The sequence below is a fragment of the Lepus europaeus genome, chromosome 18 (genome assembly GCF_033115175.1).
Source record: "Lepus europaeus isolate LE1 chromosome 18, mLepTim1.pri, whole genome shotgun sequence".
Lineage (NCBI taxonomy): Eukaryota > Metazoa > Chordata > Mammalia > Lagomorpha > Leporidae > Lepus > Lepus europaeus.
Genome location: NC_084844.1, coordinates 21,097,136 through 21,118,150, shown reverse-complemented (window position 1 = coordinate 21,118,150; position 21,015 = coordinate 21,097,136). Strand labels below are relative to the sequence as shown.

The 21,015-nt window shown below is 55.1% G+C and overlaps 2 protein-coding genes across 2 annotated transcripts; both read right to left on the bottom strand.

Moving 5' to 3' along the window:
* Nucleotides 1-2,565: 2,565 nt before the first annotated feature.
* LOC133776591 (keratin, type I cuticular Ha1) lies at nt 2,566-6,045 on the bottom strand. The gene is made up of 7 exons (XM_062215662.1): nt 5,695-6,045; nt 5,446-5,528; nt 4,916-5,072; nt 3,995-4,156; nt 3,784-3,909; nt 3,398-3,618; nt 2,566-2,719 (listed from the first exon to the last, which is right to left on the bottom strand). The coding sequence occupies exons 1-7, from the start codon at nt 6,040-6,042 to the stop codon at nt 2,566-2,568; spliced, it is 1,251 nt and encodes a 416-aa protein (XP_062071646.1). The 5' UTR covers nt 6,043-6,045.
* Nucleotides 6,046-14,223: 8,178 nt separating this feature from the next.
* LOC133746804 (keratin, type I cuticular Ha8-like) lies at nt 14,224-19,417 on the bottom strand. Its single transcript, XM_062175056.1, has 7 exons — nt 18,989-19,417; nt 17,609-17,691; nt 16,502-16,658; nt 15,980-16,141; nt 15,636-15,761; nt 15,067-15,287; nt 14,224-14,350 (listed from the first exon to the last, which is right to left on the bottom strand). The coding sequence occupies exons 1-7, from the start codon at nt 19,415-19,417 to the stop codon at nt 14,224-14,226; spliced, it is 1,305 nt and encodes a 434-aa protein (XP_062031040.1).
* Between the last annotated feature and the right edge of the window lie 1,598 nt (nt 19,418-21,015).

The window sequence follows — 21,015 nt, the reverse complement described above, 5'->3', positions numbered from 1 at the left end:
GCCCAAGTGCTTGGGCCCTGCACCCCATGGGAGACCAGGATAAACACCTGGCTCCTGCCATCGGATCAGCGCAGTGTGCCAACCGCAGCACGCCAGCCACGGCGGCCATTGGAGGGTGAACCAACGGCAAAAAGGAAGACCTTTCTCTCTGTCTCTCTCACTGTCCACTCTGCCTGTCAAAAAAAAAAAAAAAAAAGAGCCAATATAAATCTTCATATTTTTTTAAAAATCTGCCACAAATGACGCTGGGATTTTGGTAGGGATTGTATTGAATTTATAGATTTCTTTGGCAATTGTTGCCATCTTAAAATGGGAAAATTTTCTAGTCCATGAACATGATATAACTTTATATCTTCTTCAACTTTTCAGCAATGTTTTGCAGTTTTATTGCACAAGTCCTAGCCTTCTTAGTTATGTTTGTTCCTAAGTATTTTATTATTTTTGCTGCCATTGCAAATGCATTATTTCTTAATTTCCTTTTCAGACGGTTCGTTATTAGTATATTGAAATGCAACTTGAGGCCGGCGCCACGGCTCACTTGGCTAATCCTCCACCTTGCAGCGCCGGCACACGGGGTTCTAGTCCCGGTCGGGGCGCTGGATTCTGTCCCGGCTGCTCCTCTTCCAGGCCAGCTCTCTGCTGTGGCCCGGGAGTGCAGTGGAGGATGGCCCACGTGCTTGGGCCCTGCACCCCATGGGAGACCAGGAGAAGCACCTGGCTCCCTGCTTCAGATCAGTGCGGTACGCCGGCCGCAGCGCGCCAGCCGCGGCGGCCAATGGAGGGTGAACCAATGACAAAGGAAGACCTTTATCTCTGTCTCTCTCTCTCACTGTCCACTCTGCCTGTCAAAAAAAAAAAAAAAAAAAAAGAAAGAAAAGAAATACAACTTGATATCCTAACTTTAACACAGCCCAAAACTTTGATTTTTAGACTGATTTTGGACTTTTGACTTAGAGGACTTTAGGGTAATAAATTTTTCAGTTTTCAGTCACTAACTTTGTGGTAATTCATGACAGCAGCAATAGGAAACTACATATCTTCCATTTATTGAAAATGTATGGATCCGTTACCTTAATTAATCTTCATGACAATTCTGGAAACTAAGCCTATTTTTCAGATGAAGAAATGGAGCTTTGGAAACTTGCTCAAAATCACAGCTTATTGCTAGACACTAAGGGTTTTGAACCAGGTTTTATCTATAGTTACGCATGAGATATAATTATAAAGTAAGAAGAATGGTTTTAATAACTCAGGAGCTAGTGTTGTGTTGAGTTGTGTTGGGTCACCTCTTGGGACGACCGCATTCCATATCAGAGTGCTGGTTCAATCCCGGCTGCTCTACTTCTGATTCAGCTTCCTGCTAAGGCACCTGGGAAGCAGCAGAAGACGGCCCACGTCATTGAGTCCCTGGACCCACATGAGAGACTTGGATGAAGCTCCTGGCTCCTGGCTTCAGCCTGGCCCAGTCCTGGCCATTGCAGCCATATGGGGAATGAACCAGCAAATGGAAAACCTCTCTCTCTCTCTCTCTCTCTCTCTCTCTCTCTCTCTTCTTGCTTTTGCCTCTCCATCTCTGTAACTCTGACTTTCAAATAAATATATAAATTTTTTTTAAAAAAAATGCCATTTGTGACACCCACATGCCGTCTCAGAGTGCCTGGTCCACATCCTGGTGACTCCACTTCTGATCCATCTTCCTGCTAACGCAAGCCCTGGGAGGCAGCACATAAAGGCTCAAGTCCTTGGGTCCTCTTCCAGCCTCATGGGAGACCTGGATGGAGTTCCAGGCTTCTGGCTTTGGCCTGACCCAGCCCTGGCTGTTGCAGGGGAGTAAACCAGAAGATGGAAGATCTCTCTTTCTGTCTGCCTCTCTGTCTCCCCCTCTCTGTGTATCTCTCTTTCAAAGAAAATGAAGATAATTTAAGAAGATAAAAATAAGAATTATCCTGCATAGGAAAGATGAGTTTCCTGGCATCTGTCTTCAACCCTTAGCTCATGCCTCCCAGGTTCTGCTTTGGATACAAGCAGCTCTGGGAGATGTGCAGGCCAAGAGAAATATTCAGGAATGGTCAGGAGGAGATGCAGGCCATAGCACTGCCGCTGCCTCGCCCTCCTCCCTGCCAGCCGGCCTGCCTGCCTCACCCGTGGGTCCAGGGCACTGGGCCAGCCACGTGCCCCCGGGCATGGAACGGCTCTGGCGGCTGAGAGTCAGGACATCATATGGTGTGGCTTTCAAGTGGCTTTTTATGGACTACTCAGTGATGAGCACATTGAAACAAATGAATACCAATGAGCAAGGCTGCTGCTTTGCCAGGGAAGTTGCATTTATTAGGCTACAAGGGAGGGCCGCTGGCCCTTGAGAGAGCTTTCCAGGAGAGGGTGGCGGGAGTGGTCGGAGGAGGTCCGAGTGGCTTGGGGCTGCGGGGAGCTTCTCGCCTGCCTCGCCGGGATGGCGCCGGTCAGGCAGGTCGTGTTTTCAGGCCCTTCTTGTGGCATGACCCAGGGCCAGGCCACAGCTCTGAGCCCCAGGCCCTGCGTCCTAGCTGCTGCCACATGCCCTGGCTTCTAGCGCACGAAGGAGTTGCAGGGCCCACAGCGAGGCCGTGGGGTACAGGGTGTGCAGGAGGTCGAGGGAGCGCAGGGGACACAGGGGTTGGAGACGCAGGGCCCGATGGGCTTGCTGCACGCATTGGTCGTGGCACAGGGGTTACAGGGCAGCCTGGAGGAAAAGAAGGAAGTGCAAGGATGAGTTGGGGAAGTGTTAGAATAAAATATCAGAGTGACCCCAAAAGTGCCATGCCCGCCAGGACCTGGCTTGGCCTTCAACAGAGAGTGGCCACAGGCTCTCCTACTTGGAAAAAAACAATGCTAATGGTATCTATGCCATAGGGTCCCAAAACACTACAGCCACTCACAAACTCTAACATCGCCACTTCCGTCCTTTCCTAGCTGGGACCCAGGGGCCAGTCACTGGCCTTCTCCAAGACCCGGGGTCTTCCTCTATAGACTGCAGAGAGAAAACCAAATCCAGCCTGCCTGGCAGTAACTGCAACCCTAGAGAAGGGAGCACACGGAAATGGACCCTTGCACAACACGGCACTGTAAGAATAAGAGACGTCATTGCTCGCGTGTCACATCAAGATGCAAACCGGGGTGCACTCTCATCTCAGTAGAATGCAGTTGGCTATGCAGTGTCAGCTTCTCTATCCAACAACTCTTCTACCCAAACCATTCCAGGTTTTGAATGCTGACCATAGCATGCTTCCTGGGACCTGTTTGCACCTGCCTGGGGTGAAGGCGTGATTCCCTTCCCAAGGTATGCACTTCCTGCACAGATCCAACCGAGCAGCACCCTCGCAACGGCAGCTGCCTCGGGAACCTACAGCTGTGAACTCACTTGCAGTCCTCGCTCTCCAGCAGGCCCCGGTACGTGTTGATCTCGCACTCCAGCCGGGCCCGCACGTCCAGCAGCACCTGGTACTCCTGGTTCTGCCGCTCCAGGTCCGCCCGGATCTCACCCAGCTGCGACTCCACGTTGCTGATCATGCACTGCACCTGGGACAGCTGGGAGCTGTAGCGCGCCTCGCTCTCCGTCAGCGTGTTTTCCAGGGAGTTCCTCTGGGGGGGACAGAACACGAAGGCGGTCACACAGCTGCTGCTCTCCAGGGTTTCTCCAGGGGCTTCTCCCTCGACAGCCAAGGAGGCCACGTGGCCCCAGGGGTACCCTAGCGGCTCCAACTCCCCGGCTTTGCAGTGCCCCCAGCATGTGTGAGCGGTACCCACCAGGTTGTGCTGGGCCTGCAGCTCGATCTCCAGGGCATTGACCGTGCGTCGCAGCTCGATGATCTCGGCCTGGTAGGACTGCAGCTGCTCCGAGCTGGACACCACCTGCTTGTTCAGCTCCTCGGTCTGCAACGCCCAAGGGGAGAAGATGGGATCAGACCCTGCCTCAAGGGCCCCGCAGGACGTGGGGCTCGGGGTCCCGGGTGCGCACCTGCGTGGTGAACCATTCCTCCACTTCCCTGCGGTTGGTCTCCACCAGGGCCTCGTACTGACACCTGGTCTCGTTGAGCACGCGGTTGAGGTCCACGGTGGGGGCAGCGTCCACCTCCACGTTGAGGCGGTCTCCAATCTGGCAGCGCAGGGTGTTGACTTCCTGTGGGTGGGGAAAAGTCAAGAGTTACACAACCTCAGCCAAGAATGGGCTCTCATAAATGGCATTGCCTGTGGAAGCCCCATGGCTGCGTTTCACCAGGAAAGAAATGGCAAGGGGAGCTGTCTGGGACAGCCGTAGGCAAATTGTCTACAGTCGTGTCCCACAGCTGCCTCCTCACCATGGCCGTGCCATGGTGTTGGCTTCAAAAGGCATCCCAGGCTCTGCTGGATGCCAAGGAAGGGCGCACTGACTAGTCTGCAATTCCCAGGCCTGCAGATTGGCTGCGGGAACCTCGGGGTGCAGAATGCCGGCTGCACCACTTGAGGCTGTATATCCATCACTGGGAGCGAGCAAGAAGTCAGGGCGTGTCACGACCGCTCCCCAAAGGGAGAGGAGAAGCTCCCCGTCTTTCTTCTCCAAGACTGAAGCAGTGGAGACCCACGTGTGGGGTCTGATTGGGGACAAAACTGACTCTGCCCAGCAGTGCTGGGACCCCGGCTTCAACGCTGAGCAAACACTGGCGAAGCCGCTCTGGAGACGCCCACGGTGCACTAGTGTTGAGTGTGCGAGGGAACATGGGCAGGTTTTGCCTCTCTCCAGTTCTTCTTTAGTCGCCATGTTTGGGTGTGTTGAAAGAAAATGTATGAAGACAGGCTCAGCCTGATACTCGTAGTGCTGATTCTGCCTCTCCAAACCGCGGACGCCCTGCCTCAGCCCGACAGCCCGTCGCGTTTCTCCATCTCCACGTCCCAGCCTCACCTCCTCGTGGTTCCTCTTGAGGCAGAGCAGCTCCTCCTTCAGGGACTCCACCTGCGCCTCCAGGTCTGACTTGCACAGGGTCAGCTCATCCAGGATCCTGCGCAGGCCGTTGATGTCGGCCTCCACCAGCTGCCGCAGGGACAGCTCCGTCTCGTACCTGCACAAGGACAGGGTCAGAGCAGCAACTGGCAGGTCTTTAAGAAACACAGGAAGATCTCTGACGACCCCGTGGGCTTGTCCCCCACCCCACCCCACCCCCCCCACACACACACACACATTGTGCAGGGAGTAGACCCAGGAGACAGAGCTCTGGAGGCCAAGTCATGGCCCGATACGGATCCCCAGCTAAACAGGCTGGTTTGAGTCCTCATCTGGTTTTGTGATTCTTTACTTGGTTCCCCCAGTCCTCTACAGCATCATTCACAACCGCTGGATTGCTCTGTCATTTAGGAAAGCTGTAGAAATCTCTTTCCTTTAACTAGAGGAGAAACAAAAGCAATGGGTACTCGTGTGGATCCTAAACAACTCACTTGGTCCGGAAGTCGTCGGCAGCCAGCTTGGCATTGTCAATTTGCACCACCAGCCTGGCGTTCTCAGACTTGGTGCACAGGATCTGGGGAGGGAGAGGTTGCTTAGTGAGGATGGAAACTAAGTATGAAGCCATCCAATTCTTTCTCAAAGGTAAAAGATGCAGCAAGGATCCTGGTGGCGCAGAAGCAAAACACCCAGAGAATCAGAGCGAACTCCCCCTGGCCCGGAGATGGCAGCCCACGGCTCACCTTCTGCTGGAGCTCCTCGATGGTGCGGAAGTAGGACTGGTAGCTGGGGCACAGCAGGGGCTCCTGCGGCTGGCAGCGCTCCTGGATGAGGCTCTCCAGCTCCGCGTTCTCGCGCTCCAGCTGCCGCACCTTCTCCAGGTAGCTGGCCAGCCGGTCGTTCAGGAACTGCATGGTCTCCTTCTCGCTGCCGTTGAAGGAGCCCTCGCAGAACCAGTTGCAGTTGCCCACGTTGGCGGGGATGTTGCAGGCCCCGGGCAGGGTGCAGCCATGGCAGCTGGGGGGCACGCAGGGCCGGGAGGAGCAGCTGGTGCGGCAGCTCAGGCTGGACAGGCAGCAGTTGTACGGCATGGCGCTGGGAGGGAGCGAGGTGCCCGGCTGAAGAGCGAGTCCAAGTTCTCCAAGCCACGGAGCTGTGGGTCTCCTTCCTCGGGGCTGCATTTATACCCCTCACCACGGAGGGCGTGGATGTGGTAGGCGATGTCTTTCTTCTTTTTATTTCTTCATTGGTTTTCAAACGCCCTTCGCTCCAGTCTGTTATTTGCTTTCCTCACCAGAGTCCCTTCTCCCATAAAATTCTTTACTTGAGCTTCTTGCTAAGTCAGGGCTCCAGCTCGGGCTGTGTACCCATGAATTCAAGCTCTGTGGTAGACCTTCAAAGAGGCCATTAACTGGGAGTTGGTCCATGCAGTGGCATTCTTCTGTGTCACGTGGTGCTACAGGTGCAAAAGCATCTCGGGTCCTGGCCCCCCCCCCACCCCCAACATTTCCAGGGGGAGACACAGATTGCTTTTGAGGAAGAAGTCACCTCCAATGGCAGCAGCAGACCCTCTCACCCTTTGCTTTAAGAGAAGAGTCTTTAAATGATATAGCACCCCCATCCATGGACGTCTTGAGCTGGATGATGAAGGTTGACTTGGGCCATGGTTGCAAAGGTTGGACACCTGTTGGTGCTTTAAGGGAGTACACAATGCCCTCTGCATCATGTCTGAGAGCTGTAAGGGGAGGGTTTTAGAGGTGGGGGCTTCAATAATTAGTTTGACAAAGGGAAATTTTCTGGGAAAAAAAATGTTAAATGAGCGCTAAAAAATGCAAGCTGGGAGACCCACATACGTGCACTCAAACTGCCCAGGAAAAGTGTCTGGAGGCAGGAGTGAGTGAGCGTGGAATGAGGAAGTGCCGTCCAATTTTTCCACAGAAAGTGGGCACATTGGGAAAATTGGGGGGAAGTCCAATGGGGCCTCCACGGACATGGAATCACCCGAAGTTGATCCTAAAACTTCATACCAATGACCTTATAGTCCATAATATTTCCATGTTGGCTTGAACATAAAAAAAAAAAATCATTCTTAAATTTCCCATTAAACTTTCAAACCTTTTGCCCAATTCTGTAAGTGAATTGAATAGAGCAGCAGGATGCTCCGTGTTCTGTCCCGGGCTCCCCAGCCCTACTGGCTTACATACAACCTGCTTTAAAAATCAAAGGTATCAGGGCAAGCACCTGGTGCAGGGGTTATGACCCCTCTTGGACCACCCACATCTCACATTGGAGTGCCTGGGTCGAGTGCTCCTGAATCCAGCTTCCCGCTAACGCACTCTCTGGGAGGCAGCAGGTGACGGCTCAAGTAGTTGGATCCCTGCCACCCACATGGGAGACCTGGCCTGGATTCCCAGCTCCTGGCTTCAGCCTGGCTCAGCCTCTGTTGTTGGAGGCTTTGGGGGAGCAAACCAACAAATGGGAGACACCTCTCTCTCTCTCTCTCTCTCTCTCTCTCTCTCTCTCTCTCTCTCGTGTGTGTGTGTGTGTGTGTCTGCCTTTAAAATAAATACGTGCATTTTTAAAAGCACCAGAGATATGAAGGTGCAAGAGGAGGACTCTGTGGTTTTGTACTTGAATCTAAGGACCTGGGCACCAGGAAAGGAAAAGCAAGGGGTTTTGTGAAGCAGTCTGGAGCCATTTGGGGTTGCCTAGGCAGGTGAAGGAAGGCACCAGGAGGCCTGGAGAAGAGGTGGCCACAGTTCTGAACACACAGAAGTTGCCTCGGGCTGGTGTGTGGCTCAGCAGGCTAAGCTATTTGCACCTTGAGCGTCTCAGAGAGGAGCCCTGGTACAAGACCCTGCGGCTCTGCTTCCAACCCAGCTTCCTGCCAATGCACCTGGAAGGCAGTGGAAGATGACACAAGTATCTGGACCCCTACCACCCAAGTGGGAGACCACATGGAGTTCCTGGTTTCTGGCTTTGGCTTGGCCCAGACCTGGCTGTTACAGCCATTTGGGGAATGAACCAGTGGATGGATGAAAGATCTCACTCACTCGCCCGCTCATTCTCTGCCTTTCAAATAACTAAATAAATAAATCATCTTTAAGTTGTCCAATTAAAGGCACAACCAGATACCACCTGCCTCGCAGGAGGCTGCACCCCAACCTCCCCCGCGGCTTTGGCTGCAGGCCAGGGCCTCAGCTCTGTGGACAATTATTGGAGTCCTTCCCCCCATGGAGCTGTCATGAGTCTTCATGGGATGCTTTGCTTGGGTCTCAGATAAAAGGCCCCTCAGCTATACTCCCCAAGACCATTATCATGGCTTATTATAATGCCATTCAGATGAAAAGCTCCCAGCACTACAAAGAGATCCCAGAGGGGCAATAAAATCCAATTTTCTTTGTTTTCTTCCAAGACAATCAAAGGAGGAGGAAGCACAGAGGCTGGCTGGCAGGGACTGGGGTGAGTGGAAAGGCCCATGAGCACTGGTGAGCACTCACTTGTAGGGAGCAGCACTGGCCTCCTGCCTCCCAGCTCTTGTCAGCCTGACCCAAAGCACTGGCTTTCCAGCAAGGAGCTATCGCCTCACCTTCCTTCCTCCCCACCCAGGGAGATGTTTTTGCCCTGAGCACAGCAGCACTCTCCACGCTCTTGGGTCTACTCCACCGGTCGGCAGGTGCAGGAGCACGCGTGCTTTCGGCAAAGGAGAATGTTCAGGTTGTGAGTATGAGAAGATTCAGGAATTGGGTCGACAAAAAAGCGAAAATAGAATTTCTGTACAAAGCAGGGGATCAGAGAAATGGAGCAAGCTGGAGACAAAGGGGGCTGTGCTTGATAAGAGAGAGAAGCGAACAAAGAAGCAAGAGGGAAACCTGAGCTGAATCATCACAACTGTCCAAGGCCATGCAAATCAGACACAGCTGACCCCTATTCAAATGGGCTAACCTGGAAAAGGAAAGCGGAGAAGCAGCCAAGACAAACGAAGCTGACGGACGGAAGGGTGGCCCTGCAGCCCTGTGTCCTGTGAGACATCAATGGAGATGACTCAGACACAGGACCGCAGCTTCCGGAGCCTCTGAAGGGAGCGACGTTGCTCCCAGGTGTCCAGAGCCGAGCATCTCCTCCTTGACCCAGTCGGAGATTTGTTGGTGGCTGAGAAATGCATCCCCCTCTGCACCCGGGGAAGGAGCGATTCTACGGACAAAGAGCGTACAGAAGAAGAAGGAAAAAGGGACCAGGAATGAGCAGACCTGCTGTGGCCTCAGGTCATGGTGGATGTGGCATCCACACTGGAGACGCAGGAGAGGACGGATGCTAGAGAAGGCTGCTGTCCCCTGCTGGCTGCCCTGCACAAGGCGAAGTGGCACGCGGATCCGGGATCCGGAGTGGAGACTGCAGGCAGACTGACCGGTGAGTAAGCACAGCGCCGCCATCCTTTGTAATCTAGCCTTTCTCTTGCAGTATTTTCAAGAGATCAGTGAGTTTGAGCAGATTTACTTCTTGAATTAGCGGGGGCGTGGGACCCCAGGCTCACAACAGCCCCCTGACCTCATGTAGGTTGGGAGTAGATTTTGTGTACTCTGTTGATTTCCTAGATGATATACTTGCAAAATTTATCTATTCAAGGAGAAATCAAGTCGTCAATGGACAGTCAAACCCACATTTTTTATTGAGTTTAATTTAATCCAAAGCTCCTTTATTAAGTGGCTTCCCAATGCTGGGCACGGGATTAACCTGAAATAGGAGAATTGTGGTTCTGGTAAAGGATTTTCTTTCTATGAATAGCATCAGTGCCAAAAATATATGAGAAACAGCCCAAAGGTAAGGAGATGAGATATTGAGAAGGTGCGAGATGGGCATTCGGAAACAGGTTTTCAGTTAACGTAAACGGAAGACCGCACATGTGATACACGGGGCAGCAGGCCCTTGTTGAACACCTGCTGTGTGTTTGGCACAGTTCCAGGGACAGGGGACGTGGTGGGGGCAGGGGAAGATGTGACCCCATCTTCCAGGAGCGCCTATCCCTGCTGAGCAGGCGGGTCTACAACGAACACCGTGTAATTGGGTGTTCACCCCCCAAGTCCCTTCCTCCCACGCCTGCTCCTGCCCCAGTCTCCAGTCGGGCTGTTTCAATCCAGTTCGTGATTCTCAGCCACGAGGTGAAGGGACCAAGTCACTTCAGTACCCTGAAGGAGGCGGACGTGTATCCCCCCTCCCTAGGCGACTGCTAAGTAGGATCCAAGATGGATCTCATCAGAGTCCTCATCTCTTGGAGCATCTTTTCTGCAGCCATGCCTGGTAATTAGGTGTTTGGATATTTGGTTCTTGTTGCTTTGGAGACACCGGAAGGGTGATGGTGATGGACGTCCTGTGGCAGCCCATAGGGAAGCTTTGGCAGGCGCAAAAACAGAGACTTCAACAGGTGCTAAAAGATCACTCTGGGGATGTGGTGTGGGGCAGAGAAAGAAAAGGCAATGGTAAAGCAAGCACATTTGACAGAGGACGGGAAAAAGAAAAGAGACTGGAAGGGGCAGCAGGTGGGCCTGTGGGTGAGCAGACACAACTCTGCCCCCTGGAGACCAGAGGGATCTCCTAGGAGGCCGATGTGCAGGACCCAGGTCATCTGTAGAGGACGCCAGAGAACCAACTGGGGAAGGAAGGCAAGGGAGACTCGGGCACGAACACCAGCACCAAGAGGGAGGCCAGGAAACAGCCAGAAGCTGGGAACTCTGTCTGAGCATGGAGTTTAGGCAGGTGTCGCGGGCTGGGAGAGAGTTCCAGGAAGATTATCCTCAGGGACATTCCAGACCCCAGAACGGCTCTCCCTGCAAAACCCACTCCAGCGTTTGAGAGCGCTCCAGTGTGGAGCTGTGTGCAGATGTCCCTCCAGGCGCGGTGGGCCAGCACTGAGAAGATGAGCCTGAGCACCTGGTGCTGCCCCTGGCGCTGCCCCTGGCACCTGCTGGCACCTTTCCCCTGCCTGTGCCCGAACGTCCGCTGCACAGTGGAGACCCTGACGCCGGCTCTGCCTCTCTCCAGGCTGCTTGTGGGCTCCAATTAGTACATTATAAATGTGCTTTGTAGACGAGAAAGCAATGAGCGTCTTATCTGAAAGGGATTCAGACAATTTCTCTCCTATTTTTCAGTAGGCAAAGGGGTTTTAGTAATGACAGGCAGTTGTCTTAAAAAAGATTTATTTATTTATATGAAAGGCAGAGTTACAGAGAGGCAGAGGCAGAGGCAGAGAGAGAGAGAGAGAGAGAGATCCTCTATCTGCTGGTTCACCCCCCCCCCAAATGGCTGCAACAGCCAGAGCTGGGCTGATCTGAAGCAAGAAGCCAGGAGCTTATTCTGGGTCTCCTACACAGATGCCATGGTCCAAGCACTTGGGCCATCTTCCACTGCTTTCCCAGGCCATAGCGGGGAGCTGGAATGGAAGTGGAACAGCCAGGACTCATACTGGCACCCACTTGGGATGCCGGCACTGCAGGCGGCAGCTTTACCCGCTATGCCACAGTGCCGGCCCCGGCAGGCAGTTTTAATGATTTGGTGGTTCCAGGTCATTGAATTCGCCAGGGCCCTCAAGCTTCAGGTCACACTGAGCTATTCTAGAACTGCCATTCCTTGCACCACTCTTGGTGGTATACATTCTCAGAGATGGCTCCCCTAGCCAGCATTCTTATCTTCTGCAAGGGAAAGCCTCAGAACAGCGCGCTGTCTGGGGCTCTGCCACCCAGCTGTCAAAATCCGAGACTCGGCCTCCACAAAGCACAGCTGGAGGATGCTTGCCGCCTGGATCCGCGTCCTGGCTCCGCCAGCTCGCAGCTGTGTGACCTGGAGCACGTTACTTGACCTCCCTGAACCCTGGGTCCTCATCTGAGAAATGGGGAAGCGATAGTGTTGACTTCAAGGGCTTGACATAGATCTAATGAGTTTATGTTTAGCCGCACGTCTCTAATTTAGATAAGCGTTTGGCTCACAGCTCAACACGTTTGCTCCGATGACAACGCTGGCATCGATGATGGCGTGTGATGGTGATGATGATGATTCTTGTGGTGGTGATGGCAATAATGGGCTATCTGGTTTCCAGGGAAGCTTTTCTTCACACACACGCGCACACGCACACACACAGAGACACACACATGTCTCATCAAAGGTAATCTTTTCATTATAAATGTGTCAGGGCCTTGGAAGTGAACTTGAGAAACACAGGCCCCACTGACTCATTTTATGTCACGAGAAGAGCCCTTCAACCACTGAGTGATTCACCTCCTCTCTCTTCCTTAGATGGGAAAACAATGCTTGCCTCCTCTGTTGTGGCGCAAGATTATGTGGTTTTGTTTTATTAGACGGCTTTGAACTTGTTGGATGAAAGGAGCTATTTAAGTACAAAGGAGGAGGCGAGGGCGGTTGGGTCAGGTACTAAATTAAGACTAACAGAGACTGCTCTTTCTTATTGGGACCCTACTCTTGGGTGAGTGCCGCAAGGGTGTGTCACCTGTGCCCGACCTCTGCACCCCTTGGGGGAAAGAGCAGAGGCACAGCCTAGAGGAGGCGAGGGTGTGACAGCCCCCGATCTCCCCCACCCCCCAGCCTCCTGTGATGGACGTCTTCGTGCCCCCCAAGCCAATCTGTTCTGTCTGCAAGGACAGTGGCCAAGGGTAGGATCCTGAACTTGCAGCCAGTTGGAGGCAGAGCACAACCAGATTCTCGGTCAAGCCTTGGGGTTCGAGGCTGCAGTCTTGCCTGCCCCGCGGGCCTGAGCCAGGGTGGGCTGGATTACCTGTGCATCAGCCACACTTGCAGATTCCCCAGCAAGCTACTGCCACTCAGAGAGTACACAGAACAGAGAGGGAAAAGACAGCCCAGCTCCTAGAGCGGGTTTGGTGGCTGCATCAGTTGTGGCTTCACTGTGGAGACCTGGAAAGCAGGGGCCACCAGGTGTGCAGGTCAGCAGCAGACCACCACCCCATCCAGCCCCACCACACACCCAAGCGCCCTCAACATGGCTGTGGAGCCTCTGCTTGCACACCTCCCGCGATGGGGAACTCACTACTGCCTATCCTTGGCCAGCTGTCACAGAGTTCTGGAGATGCGCTGGTTCTTGGCCACAGTTGTCTAAATGGGGAACTTCCGGTTCATGTGTCCATCGCCTGCAAATTCCAAGCCAGGCAGCTGCCAGGAGAACCGATCCGTGGAGTTGGTTGGGGAACCTGGGTGGGCCAGCTTGTCTGCACCTTTCTAGACTAATCATGTGACAGGTGCAATGATGACCATCGTCTAACGTTGACAGTGTGTCCCAATAGGCAGGAGAAAGGCAGCGTCTGGGTGGCTAGAGCTGCACACAGGCCTCAGAAGGGGTGTGTGATCGCAAATGTTCGACGTGAGTGGGGTGCCCAGGGGGTGGGGGCCGCGGACCACTGATCTGAGCCTTTGCTTTGCCCCAGGATCAGGTGACTTTAGCCACAAGAAAGGCGGACTTTACTTAGCGTCTGTGTTTTAAAAGCTGTGTCTGTGACTCTGGCTCCAAACAGGTGTGGTCAGGTCAGGGCCCAATTTTGAAAATTTTTTTATTTGAGAAGCCAGACACAGACAGAGAGACAGAGGTCTCCCATGTGCTGGTTCACACTCCCCATGCCCATAACGGCCAGGGCTGAGCCAGGCACTTAATCCAGGTCCCCCACGTGGGGGGCAGGGACCCAAGCAGCTGAGCTATCACTGCTGCCCCTTGGGGTCCATAACAGGAACCTGGGGTCAGGAAAAAGCCAGAGGCCAACACGGAGCCCAGACACGAGACAGGAGCATCCTAAGTGGTATCTTGGCTGCGAGGCCAATTGCCATTCCCTGCTGTCCCGTTATAAGCCCCGTCCTCGCTGGCTTTGCCATCTCCCAAAGCCAGTCTGGTGAGCGAGCCACAGCGGCCACTTCCGTGGGGGGCAGCCGGCTCCAGGAGCGCCCAGCAAGGTTCTCAGCCTGCAATAGAGACAAGGAGACCAGAAGCACGGGGACCCGTCGTGCTGCAGGTGTGAAATTTATTAGCAAAATGAAAATAAAGCCAACAGGAAATCAGGCGGTAGCGGAAGAGAAACAGAACACCCCGAGGAGAGGAAACACACATCCCGGTCAGGGGCTGCACGGCTGGACTCACAAACCTGTCCCCCAAGGAGCCGCCTCGCCTCGGTCTCCCGCAGGGCTGGCCCGGGAAGGCAGGCCTGGAGAGCCGAGTCACAGGATCTGAGGACGGTCCCATTTCCCACAGGCTGAGGCCCGTGTCAGCGTCGAGTGGACAAGCAGGGCCCACAGGGGGCCCGGGGAGGCCTGGCAGGGCAGGGGGCGCAGGGGGCCGGGGCTGGTCCCCTGGTGCTGGAGGCTGGCGTGGCACACGGGTGGCAGGGCAGCCTGTGGACACAGAAGGCGTGGTTGGAGACACTGGTGTGAGACAGGAACAACACAAATCTGTACACACTTTAGGGTATGAGGGCAAACTCCAGCACTAGACTCTAGAGGGCGCTGTAAGCTCCAAATGGGCAGGAAGGTGCCTGGATTGGAGAAGGGGAGCTGAGGCCAGCACACAGAGGCCCTAAGCAAAGGCTTGAGCTACCTCCTGTGCAGAGGGGGCGTGGCAGAGAGAGGGGAAGAGCCGGAGGCAGCGAAGAATCCTGACGTCAACCACTCTCTCAATTTAAAGGCCCCTAACCCTGTTGCTTATGGCTTAAGATGGGGAACTGGTTGATCTGCATTAGCCTTTTGGCGGGGCTGCCTAGGAACGCGAACAGAAGATCAGGTGTTCGTGCCCTCAGCACAGCACTGTGAGGACGGAGAATCCCTGTCCCTGGGATGCTGCTCCCAGAGCGAACCCAGCCCAGCTTGCACGCCCTGAGCTCGCCGGAGTCAGACCTGGGGGGAGTGCAACCTGCCAAGCAGCCCAGGAGGCGTGAGCTGCACACCTTCATCGACCCGGATGTCCAGGTGGATGTGCGCTCACCAGGCCTCCTGGGGTGCAAGTTGCTCCCCAAAGATGAGGCCTGAGGCTGCTGTTAGGTCATTCCCTGCAACAGATCCCTGCTTCGTCCATGGTGGCGACCCACTGATGCAAACAACCTCGGGGGACCTACTTGCAGTCCTCGCTCTCCAGCAGGCTCCGGTACGTGCTGATCTCCGACTCCAGCCGGGCCTTGACGTCCAGCAGCACCTGGTACTCCTGGTTCTGCCGCTCCAGGTCTGCCCGGATCTCGGAGAGCTGCTCCTCCACATTGCTGATGAGGATCTGCATCTGGGCCAGCTCGGTGCCGAAGCGGGCCTCGGCCTCGCACAGGGAGTTCTGCAGGCAGTCCTTCTGCAGCACCAAAGAAAGGCGGACTCAGGTGGAAACATCAAGGCTCCTCACCCCCAACTATCTCAGGAAGACCTGCGCCCCCAGAGCCCTCCGGGCCCAGGGATGAACCCAGCTGCCTTCAGCATCTTCAGCTGCAAGAACTCACAGAGTTAGCGCCTTGACGGTACACACAGGCCTCCCCACCTGGGGTCCTGCTCACCCCCAGCACCCACACCCATGAGAAGGTTCCACAGAGGAGACAAAGTCATGCTGTGAGCTGAGGCCCTGCTCGGTGTTTGAGTGAGACCAGAACTGAGCCCAGGGCAGTGGAGCCCCGGGAATCTTACGCACACAGGCACAGGAACCCACCATCGTGTGCTGGGCCTGAAGCTCCACCTCCAGGGCGTTCATGGTGCGTTGCAGCTCCAGGATCTCCGACTGGCAGCACTGCAGCTCCTTGGAGCAGGACATGGCCTGCAGGCTGATGCCTTCAGACTGAAACACAGCAGGAGAGTCAAGGTCAGCCCAGTGTCCCCAGCAGAGCCTGGGGCCCTCCCCGCCCAGTGCCCCCAGCAGAGCCCAGGTCCTCCTAGCCCAGTGCCCCAACAGAGCCTGGGGCCCTCCCCGCCCAGTGCCCCAGCAGAGCCCAGGGCCCTCCCCGCCCAGTGCCCCAGCAGAGCCCCGGCCTCCCCGCCCTGTAGCCGCGCCCCCACCTGCGCCTGGAACCACTGCTCCACGTCCTTGCGGTTGGTCTCCACCATGGCCTCGTACTGGCACCGCATCTCCTCCAGCACCCTGCTCAGGTCGATCGTGGGCTCAGTGTCCAGCTCGATGCGCAGCTTGTCCCCAAGCTGACACCTCAGGGTGTGGGCTTCCTGGGGGCAAAGGAAAAAGGCGGCCACTCATGAGGCCCCCGCTGCTCCCCTGGGCGCCCATTTGCTGTCCTCTGAAGAGGCAGCAGGGCCAGCGCCAGCCTAGAAGTTTCCAGGGGCTGTGGGAGAGGCACAGCCTCTCACCATGAGCCAGAGCTCGCCTGCATAGCTTGTGAGGCTTAGCTACAAGGCGAAGCCTGCAGGGCTGCCAATATCCAAGCAGGAGAACACCTCGTTTCTTCCTCGCAGTGAGCCTGAGTTCACCCCCCACAATGTCAGCATGCCACACAAGGGGCCACGCACCTGCACAAGAGGCCACGCACCTGCACAAGGGGCCACGCACCTGCACAAAGGGCCACGCACCTGCTCGTGGTTCTTCTTGAGACAGAGCAGCTCCTCCTGCAGGGACTCCAGCTGGGCCTCCAGGTCACTCTTGGCAAGGGTGAGGTTGTCCAACGCCTTGCGCAGGCCACAGATGTCGGCCTCCACCAGCTGCTGCAGTGAGTGCTCCGTCTCGTACCTTCCACCGGGCAGGTACGGGGGTCGGAGTCAGCGAGCAAGAAGGGGCACAGCGACGTGGCCTGCGGCTGAGATCCCAGTGACCCTCCCCTTGCAGTCTAACTGTGGGCTGGCTTTTCCTCTGTGCGCTCTCATAGCCTCAAAGCAGCGGGGTGTCCCCACCTCTCCATTCAACACTCAGCAGCTGAGATGAACACGAGGCGGTGGCTGATACTGAGGGCACCGTGATGGACACACGGCCAACGCCCACCCACCTTGGCTGACGGTCCAAGAGCGAGGTGGCACGATAACGAGGCAGCACGATGCGTCACTGAAGACGCTCCCCTGCCCAGCCCCCTGCTCAGAGTAGAGGCCAAACTGGCCAGAGGGAGAGGGAGGCAATGGCTCTCTCCAGCCTCTGAAGAGCTCCCACAGTGCTCTGAGGACCACGCCGCACAGCGCTCCTTCCTGCTCCCAGGGCAGGCCCAGCTCAGGTGCAAACTCTTCGGCATCCACCTTGGGCTGCGGAACATGGTTCCCATCGTGAACGACGGGCACTCACAACGCAGCCAGGCTTCTGCACAGAAACAGCCTTACTGAGGCAGGAGCTTCCCAGGAAGTAAGAACACTGGGCAGGAAACTTGGGGCCAAGCCCCTGTGCCACCGTGTGGCGTCTGGTGAGTCACTTACACCCGCCGAGCCTCGGTGTCCTCGCTTGCCATCCCCACCCCGCCTGCTTCACAAGGCTCTTACGCTGGAACCAAGAGGATGGCGCCTCTCAAGCACATTATAAGCTACAAAAGCTGAACAACTGGGGGGTGGGCCTTTGTCAAGATCTGGGGGCTTAATGCCCTTTGTTTTCTCCTGCTGTAACTGCTGGGCCAATCGCATCCCAATGCCAGTCGCACCCCAAGAGAGGGAGCCAAGGCAGGCACCTGGCTCCTCCGGCTCCCTGTCCTGCCCCCAACTCACTTGGTCCTGAAGTCGTCGGCAGCCAGCTTGGCATTGTCCACTTGCACCACCAGCCTGTTGTTCTCAGATTTGATGCACAGGATCTGGGGGGAGGAAGGAGGCCGGTGAGGGATTCCCTGCCGCTCTGCGTGGACACCACAAACTCCCACACACAGAAGCCATGCTTTTGTGCTACAGGGGTGAGGATGCGCAGGAGGTGTCTTGGGAACGCGAAGGCGTGGAGTCACGGAAGCAGGAGACAGAAGCAGCGGCCAAGTGCACGGGCAGCAAAGGCTCGGGTTTGCCAAATCCGATGCTGAGCCTGATACAAACAGGATTTGGAATCTGGGCCACAAGCAAGGGACTGGCCACGAAAGCTTTAGATAAACTGGGAGCTGTTCCAAGTAAGAAGTCCCTCCCTCTGGCTGTGCAACTTCGCAAAGCTCTTCTCAGAATCTCACCAGGTGTCTACGGCTCCCATGTTGATGCTCTTCATCTTCCTGTCTCCCAAACTAAGATGCAGGCTCTTAAGGCGCACTCGGTGGATAATCAAAGACAGGAGCTATGCCCAAGAGGCCGGTGCTACTGAGCATATAGGCACTACTCATCAAGCACGTTAAAAAAGACACCTCTCACTGTCTTGCTACACCACAGGTTAGTTGCTCTCGTAACAGTAGCACTGGTTTTGTAACAACAGTTTAGGAATTGTAAGTACAGAGACTAATCCTGGACTCAGAATCCTGGGAAGACAAATCCTACCTCCCAGGGCGTGTGAGAGGTGCAGGAGTTAATTCACTGCTGGGGGTGCCTGCATCCTGTATCAGAGTGCCTGGGTTCAAAATGCATGCGCTGGGAGCCAGCAGGTGATGGCTGAAGTACTTGAGGCCCTGCAGCCCGTGCGGAAGGCAGGATGGAGTTCCAGACTCCTGGCTTCGGCCTGACCCAACCCCGGCTGCTGCAGGTATTTGAGGAGTGAACCAGCAGGTGGACTCACGCTCTATCTCCCTCCCTCTCAAAGAAAAAAAAAGTAAATAATAAATCAGTCTCCCATCCCATCCTTTACACACTCCCATTCATCGTCACTCCAAACACTCTCTTCCTGCAATTCAAGATACATTGCAAGTGGTTCTGATCCCACTGCTGGCCCAGGCCCTGCGCATCGAGAGCAAAGGTCAGTCACCTTTTTCTACCAAAAGCTAAACAGTCAATCGTGCACCTGTGCAGACCAGGCAGTCTGTCGCAGCACCCCAGCTCTGCCCTGCAGCCCAAAAGCTGCCACAGACATGGGTGAGCCGAGCCAGGGCCCCCGCCCGACTCTACAGAAGCAGCCAGCAGGCAGGAATTGGCCCCCAGGGCGAGGAGCCGCAGGCTGACCCCTGATCTGTGCGCCACAGCCCTCACCTTCTGCTGGAGCTCCTCAATGGTGCGGAAGTAGGACTGGTAGTCCGGGCACACGCTGGTCTCGTGGCACTTGCTCGTCTCCCGGATGGTGGTCTCCAGCTCCGCATTCTCGCGCTCCAGCTGCCGCACCTTCTCCAGGTAGTTGGCCAGCCGGTCGTTCAGGAACTGCATGGTCTCCTTCTCGTGCCCGTTCAGGGTCACCTCCCCGTAGGCCCCGCAGATGCCCACGTTCCCGGGAATGTGGCAGGTCCCCGGCAAGGGACAGGCCGTCCTGCAGCTTTGGGGCAGACAGAGGCTGGGTCTGCCCAGCGGGGTGTTGCCCACGCGGACCCGGTTGGCATGCGCCACGGTGGCCGACAGACGCGGGGCGGCCACCTCGGCTTCTGCAACCTGCCTGCCCCGGAGGGAGCTGCAGGGCATAGAACTCATGGCGCGAGAAGGCAGGACTGCGACTTCGGTTGCGGTTGGATCCACTTAAAGCCAAAACCGCCCCTCGCTGGCAGACCTTATATAGGTCCTTCGTGGGTGTTGGTGTAAGAAAATGGGCATTTTCCTCATTAATATTGATGTCGATTGTTGTACAATCGCTCTATTAGTCAGGGATTTTTGTCTCCTATAAAGAGTTAATGAGCTCATGAAAAAGGCCTTAACCCACAGAGGATGCTCCCGGGGGCCTTGGACACGGAGAAAACCAGGTCTCCACACTGCCTGCTCTCTGTGGCTGCGAATCCTCTCCCTCTGCCGGCTCACATCTGTGAAATAGTCAGGCACCTGAGAGCCCTGAGGAATCTGGGAGTCTCTGTCACTCCAGTGTCCTGCCTCTGTTCCCCGCGGGCAAAGCCTAGGACATTAGTCACCCAGGCGAACTAAAGAGGGGGAAATAGCTCCAGGAGACACTGACAGACAGACCCTGCGCGGGGCCTGCCTCAGCGGACAAGGGGGGCTTAGATCTTTCAGACAAGGGGAAGCAAAGCCAATGACCTTGGTATTAAAGAGAAAGTGCTTCTCTAAAAATGAGCTCATTGAGGGGCCAGAGAAAGACTTCATGGAATAAGGGATATTTAAGATATTTAAGATTAACCTCTGGGTGATGTTTTCCCGGAGGGCTGGGGGGGAGAATAGCTCTCACAGAGGACGGAATGGACAGCATCTGGCCTGGTGGGAAGCGGCAGGCTGTGCTGGTGCTCAGAGCCTGGACAGCTGCATCTCGCCTAGGTGTGGAGAGCCTCGGACGTCAGCACCGTCCTGGGGTCTCCTGATGCGACAGGAATCCGCCCCCTGGCAAGCGGCTTTCCTAGAATGTGAGGGAAAACCAGTTAAGATCCAGGCTCCTTTGGAAGGAAAGAGATGGACGTTTCCGTCACAAACATTAGGAAGAGAGACAAAGCTAGAACAACGGAAACGCAGCCCTGGGGGGAACAGTGTGATCTTCTGCTTACTCTTTGTTGAACTCTTTACTCAGTGCAGGGTTCATCTTATGAGTATAAAATAAACTGAAAGTGGATCACTGTAAAGATGAAGAGGAAGAATAAGAGAGGAGGGAGGAGGGGGTGCAGCGTGGGCAGGAGAGGGGCGAGAAGCATCACTGTGCTCCCAGAGCCGCAGGGAAGGCACTCGCCTTAAAAACTAAATTAACTGATTTAAAAGAAAAGATCATTCACCCTGAGCAAGTGGGATTTATCCCAGGGATGCAGATGTGGCTCAACATATGCCAATCAATAACATAATGCCTCACATCTACAGACCACAGCACATAAAATAGGAAATCAACACAAAACATTTCTATTTCCATTCACGACCACATACAGTTAAATTCACAGAGGGGTGGGAAGAAAACTAGCACTATATTCTTAGAATTGTATCTATGAAGGGCATTAAATCTGTTCCCTTTCTGTTAAAAAATAGATAACTTGGAAAAATTTTTAAAAAAGAAAAAAGGCAGCCCAAATCCAGATTAATGTGGGAGCCTGAAAACGAACAGTCTTGTCAGTAACCAGGGGGTGCAAGAGGAAATCAGATGAGAAACC